Source organism: Pyrus communis, chromosome 10, assembly GCF_041283825.1.
Source record: "Pyrus communis isolate YQ-2024b chromosome 10, ASM4128382v1, whole genome shotgun sequence".
NCBI classification, from domain to species: Eukaryota; Viridiplantae; Streptophyta; class Magnoliopsida; order Rosales; family Rosaceae; genus Pyrus; species Pyrus communis.
In genome coordinates this window covers 6,370,408-6,376,274 of record NC_142574.1, presented here as the reverse complement: position 1 = coordinate 6,376,274, position 5,867 = coordinate 6,370,408, and the positions used below count along the sequence as shown (strand labels likewise).

The following is a 5,867-nucleotide window of genomic DNA, read 5'->3' as shown; positions in this document are numbered from 1 at the left end:
TATGATAAAACGTACTGTGTAGGCTCCAAAAGGTTTGATGACCAAGGACGGAGAGGGACTAAACAAGAAGTACATATAAGCAAAACGACGGCTACTGTATTATGGCTGTCTGCAGACCAGAAAGAGAAGAAGATGAAGAAGGAGACTAACCATCTAAGCAAAATGGTGTGCTTTTGGTATAGGTTTGAAAGCACTCTCCCTAGCTACGTGGGAGGCTGAAAGCCTCAACATTTGTTATTAAAAATTTTCAAAAAAGCCACGTGTTGTGCTTTATACGGTCCACTTCCTAATTAAGTATTCAATTTATCAAATTCTAATTTTGTTTCTTTTCTACACCACCTAATAATCCCCTCATTTCCAAAATTTAAGTAAGTGTTACGGTGGAAAGTATTTCCCACCATAAATATCATTAACAGTTCACTCTGCAATAAAATGGAGATTCAATGGTTAAATGATAATTTTTTTCGTTCACATTGATAAATATGTATTTTCTTGTATTGACAATGAAATTATCATGACACGTTTCAAAGTATAATCTCGTCATGGAGAAATTTAGTCCTTGTAGCTTGTAATGTTGTTTGTACAAAGATTATGAATGAAAAACTGTAATTCATTGTTTAATTATTCGTAGTTGCTTTCGTTTAATTTTTCTGGCGCTTTATATTGGGACCACCCGATGTTAAAATTCTGAATCTGCCACTGGTTGCAGAGCGTTGAACTTGGGAAGAAGGTGAAGGATTATGAGTTTGATATTCCCTGTACAAAACAGCATCGTTTGGCAAAAAAATAAATAAATAAATAAATAAATAAAAAATCGATTTCATTATGCTGACCATTTGTTTACTTTTTTTCTCTCTTAAAACACTATGCTGACCCAGACCCACCACTTCTCTTCTGGTCTTTACCTTTCTGCCCCACTTGTTTGTTTATCCATTTCCTCCCTTTTTTTTCTCTTCTAACCCCACATTACCCATTTCTCTCCTTTTTTTTATATTCTTGTATGTATTTTCGTTTTCTCTTTAAACACCCTCACCATATTTATCTTAAACTCTCACATTATCTATAAATATTGAATTACTTTTTAAAAATAATGTAAATATTTTTTAATGCTTATTTTACAATAATTTAAATCCATCTAGGCTCTTGCCTAAATCTCACCTAGGTGCGTAGTTGATTCGCCCCACCCCACTGCCTGACTAGCGCCTAACATTTTTTCGAATCTAATCCTAGCTAGTTTAAGCTTTTTATATTAACTTTGATATAACCGCTTACAACCGCTTTGGTGGAGAGATTGTTTTCTGCTATGAATATTGACTCAAAACTTTGCACTTTCCAATGTAAAAGCAACCGCTTCGATTGAACCTTGTACTTTTTTGCATTTCGCCCCTCCCCTCGCCAAATCCTGGCTTCGCCACTATGTGTGATGACATAATTGATATGTTTTACTTCTAGAATATATTGATAAAAAACAGATACACGTATGACAATTTTACTATACTAATAATATAATGTGACGGGATTCCAAGTACACAAAAAATTACTATATATCTAATAACAAGTAAGCTGCATGAGGTAAGTATTTTGCTATAAATATGCAGCTCTTATAGCAGGATTAAGAGTGTAGAGAAGCATTATTTGAGAACACAAACTAAAATGGAGGTAGAGCAAGTGCTTCACATGAATGGAGGAATTGGGAAAACAAGCTATGCAACCAACTCTCTACTTCAAGTTAGTCAGCATGTTTCTCTATTTCTTTTTTGTCTCCGTGTGAACTTTCCTAGTGGATCAGATTCGATTTTAATGATCTTTTTTAATATGACGGGAACTTGTTTTCATAAAATTATGAACTTTTTAATAATATTCAACTGTGTGAATTTATTTCAGAGAGCTGTGATTTCGATGGCGAAGCCCATAGTTAAGGCAAGCATAGAGCAGCTTTGCGGCACACTCTTCTCTGACTGTTTGAAAATAGCAGACTTGGGATGCTCTTCCGGACCCAACACCCTGTTGGCAGTGTCAGATATCATACACAACATCCATGCCACTTTCCAAAAACTGAGCCGTCCATCCCCTTCACTCCAAGCCTTCTTGAATGATCTTCCCGGGAACGATTTCAACACTGTGTTCAGGTCATTGCCAGGGTTCTACAAGAAACTTGAGGAAGAACAGAAGTTGGGGCCATGTTTCATTACTGCAATGCCTGGTTCTTTCTATGGCAGGCTCTTTCCAAACAATTCTCTCCACTTTGTTCACTCTAATTATGCCCTTATGTGGATCTCTGAGGTGTGAATTGTTTTTTTTTTTTTTTTTAACCCCTCATACATTTACTAATATTTTTCGTCGTGGTTTAATTAATCATGGTATTTAGTATGATAAAACGTACTGTGTAGGCTCCAAAAGGTTTGATTACCAAGGAAGGAGAGGGATTAAACAAGAAGAACATATGTATAGCAAAAACAAGCCCATATGCTGTGTATAAGTTGTATTTGGAGCAATTCAGAAAGGACTTCACAGTGTTTTTGAGGTCACGAGCAGAAGAGGTGGTCCCCGGAGGAAGTATGGTCCTCACCACAATGGGCAGCATAAAGAGCCATGACCCACTTTGCATTTGGGAAGTCGTCGGACTCAAACTCAATGATATGGTTTTAGAGGTAATGTGTAGCCTAGATAATTAAACCTAAATGTGTATGTACCAAATAGAAACAAAATAAAAGCAACAAAATAAGAACCACAATAGTTTATGACCACTATCGCAAGTTTATGGCCACTTTTTAAGTACATCTCTAATCGAGATAGAACCAATGAAAAAATAAATAAACAAAATTGCCGATAGAGTTACAAATTGAGGGCTACATTTTAACTGACTTGTTTTTCTACAAAGTTACAAAACACAACCTATATATAGACAAAAATAAAAAGCAGCCTAAACCGAACCCTAATCCTAACAACTAGGAACCCTAATTCCCCAACAAAGTCTTAAAACATACGTGTTTCCTTCAATTACTACTTTATTAATTACTAAAATTATTTAGTTAGATGAATTTCAGGGTTTGATTGAGAAGGAAAAACTGGAGATCTTCAATCTGCCATATTATGCACCAACAACAAAGGAGGTTGAAGATGTAATCGAGGCTGAAGGATCTTTTACTTTGCAAAGCCTCGAAGTTTTCAAAAATGATTGGGACTCTTATATGAAGCATGCTTACAGTGACCTTGATAAAAAGGCAAGGTCTGCCGTACTTGCCACTGATATAAGGGCTGTGGGAGAGCCTATTCTGGCAACCCAATTTGGAGAAGCAGCTATGGACGATTTGTTTCACCGGTTCGAAGAAGATGTCCTTGATCACATGGAAATGGAGAATTGCCAGTACATTAACCTGGTTATCTCGTTGACAAAGAAGCGTTGAACAAGATGAATATGCAAGAAATGACAACGAAATTTAAGCTATGTTGTTCATTTTATCATTCTGCATTTCATGTTTTGTACTTCATTATAAGAAATAAATGTGTTTATTACTGTTAAGTATTGTAGAAGATCAGCAATCTTTCAGTAAAATGAGGAAGATGAACCGAAGAGAAAGAGCGCTTCTGTCTTTGTATGTATCTTGGAAACCATAAATAATTATGAGGAGTGTTGAGTACATATCCCAATAACACTTAAAACAATTCTCTAACACTCTTAACTGAAGGTGATTTAGGAAACCATGTGTCTCTATACTGACAAATTTTTATATGTAACCAGAATACTTGTCATTTGATATATCATGTGTTATAATACGGGTGAGCAACATGATTGAGTATGTATACAAATCCCATTTCCAAGCCTTGTCCAGCTCTGTTCTAATAGCAGTCCAAGTTTTGAGGACTTGAGAATGTATTAGGAATATATTTATTCACGTATTTAATAAGATTGCATTGTTTGTCCTAAGCTGATTCTAATAGGAGATCAGTTAGGAGAACATTTAGTATATAAACGTTGATCACTGTTCATGCAATTCCCCTGCTCATTCTGTATCAAAGACCTATTGCTTGAGAGTGATTGTTTTATTGCAAAGAGTAGATAAAAAATAGTCTCCTTTGTTTTTTTTCTCCTATTTCATGACTGCGCACCAGCCAAGTGGTCGGAAAGTAATTATCTTCGGGTGTGGATGTGAGGGAGGATACAACAAGAAAAGACAAATCAAAGATGGTAACCGCTACATTAACAAAACACCTTTGGGACTGTTCATTTTTAACGAAAAACCACATTTTTACCTTTCCTGGTACCATTCACTTACACCTTTATTTGTCATTTTTCATTAAAACTAAAATTTTTGAGGAATTTTCGTTAGTTTTCCTAAGATTTTATACTGACAAGGGCCTAAGTTTTTGCCTAGGGCCCCTAATTAGCCGGAGTCGGTCCTGCAATAGTAACATCATACTATCATATGTTCCACAAGTTTCACAGATGCTGAACCAAATTGGGAAAGGTACAACAGCCCCCATTTAATCATGCCCTAAAAATATCTAATAATTTTTTTAACCAGAACAAGTGTGTAAGGCCCTCTGCGTGCGATAGAAGGCGCAACTAAATTATATGTTTTTTATAACAAACAATAAGATAATCTACATTTAATTACGGGAAAAAGAATTCGAGCACAGAACTTTAAATACAAAGACAAATACTTTTAACCAAACGAACTACGTGCAACTTGCGAGCAACTACATTAATTAGCTAATCGAAAGTGTAAATATTCTTTCGGATAATAAAATAACCATTTATGCAAGGAGATTACCCTTTAAGAGCACTTCCACCGTGCTCTTTTGCCCTGTGGATAGGCCCCATTTGCAATCCAATCCCCTCCCAAAGTGGCGTCAGCCCATTCGGGCAATTGGTCTAAGGGGGAGCCCATGGGAGAGCTCAGGCAAAAGTTCAAGGCCCAAGAGCTTGAGGGGAAGTGATACAAGGCTGACATTAGCATGATGTCAGCCATGTTATAAAAAAATTTGCATCAGGTGTGTACATAACACGTGTGCGTGGGGGGCGCATTATTGATAAGATTTCAAGTGGTGGGCCCCATGTTGTAGCCTACTAAGTAGCAATTGAATCTGGACCATTTGATTTTCAAATCAATGGTCCATATTTTTTTTGTTTTACATATTAAAAAATAAGAAAAAAACAGAAATGTTTTTTTGGGGGGGGGGACACGTGTCACAATCTGGACTGTTGGATCTCAAATTTTTTTGTAATCCGACGGTTCAAGTTAATAAAGTTAATAAAACATTAAAAAAAAAATTAAAAATCTGAAAATTCAAAAGAAATTATAATACCTTACCGTTTCTCCCACCTTACACTACATTTCAACAATTCTAAACATGGAAGGACACATCGCGCAACAGAATTAGTTAAAAATCTTATCAAAATATATCCACAAAAATTGTACTTTTGGATAATGACACACGGACGTGATGAGATCATTTAAAAATCCTATCCGACATTAAAAATAAAATTATTTTTTATTATTCTAGTGCATAAAAAATACTAATATTTTATTGTCTATTGCCATGGTTATTCAGTTTAGGGGTGGAGATGCAAAAGGCAATTACTGTTCATTAAAGGCAGTTACTATTCACGGGAAGGGATTGAGGCCAATCCTTGTTTGCTTGTCCTCTACCGCCTCATATTTTAATAAAAGCTTGTCTTTCAGTCTTTCAGGATATCGTTGTAGTTGCTAGACCTCCAATCTTTATTCATGCAACTTAGGTGCCATTTGATAACTATTTCGTTTCAGTTTTTAATTTTTAGTTTCATTTTTTTTGAAATATAAAAACTGAAATTTTGTTTAGTAACTACTTATAACTTTCTATTTTAAGAAAAATGAAAACTA

At 35.4% G+C, this 5,867-nt stretch overlaps 1 protein-coding gene across 1 annotated transcript; it reads left to right on the top strand.

Moving 5' to 3' along the window:
- The first annotated feature begins 1,574 nt into the window (after positions 1–1,574).
- On the top strand, positions 1,575–3,643 carry LOC137728071 (S-adenosyl-methionine 4-1-methyl-2-pyrrolidinyl-3-oxobutanic acid methyltransferase). The gene is made up of 4 exons (XM_068466959.2): positions 1,575–1,728; positions 1,885–2,283; positions 2,391–2,651; positions 3,048–3,643. The coding sequence occupies exons 1-4, from the start codon at positions 1,654–1,656 to the stop codon at positions 3,405–3,407; spliced, it is 1,095 nt and encodes a 364-aa protein (XP_068323060.1). The 5' UTR covers positions 1,575–1,653; the 3' UTR covers positions 3,408–3,643.
- The last annotated feature ends 2,224 nt before the right edge of the window (positions 3,644–5,867 follow it).

Bases quoted from the DNA above. Each gene is read 5' to 3' on its own strand.
- LOC137728071 (XM_068466959.2), top strand. From the start codon at position 1,654: ATGGAGGTAGAGCAAGTGCTTCACATGAATGGAGGAATTGGGAAAACA. The intron at 1,729-1,884 runs GTTAGTCAGCAT...AATTTATTTCAG, and splicing joins CAACCAACTCTCTACTTCAA to AGAGCTGTGATTTCGATGGC. The intron at 2,284-2,390 runs GTGTGAATTGTT...CGTACTGTGTAG, and splicing joins CCCTTATGTGGATCTCTGAG to GCTCCAAAAGGTTTGATTAC.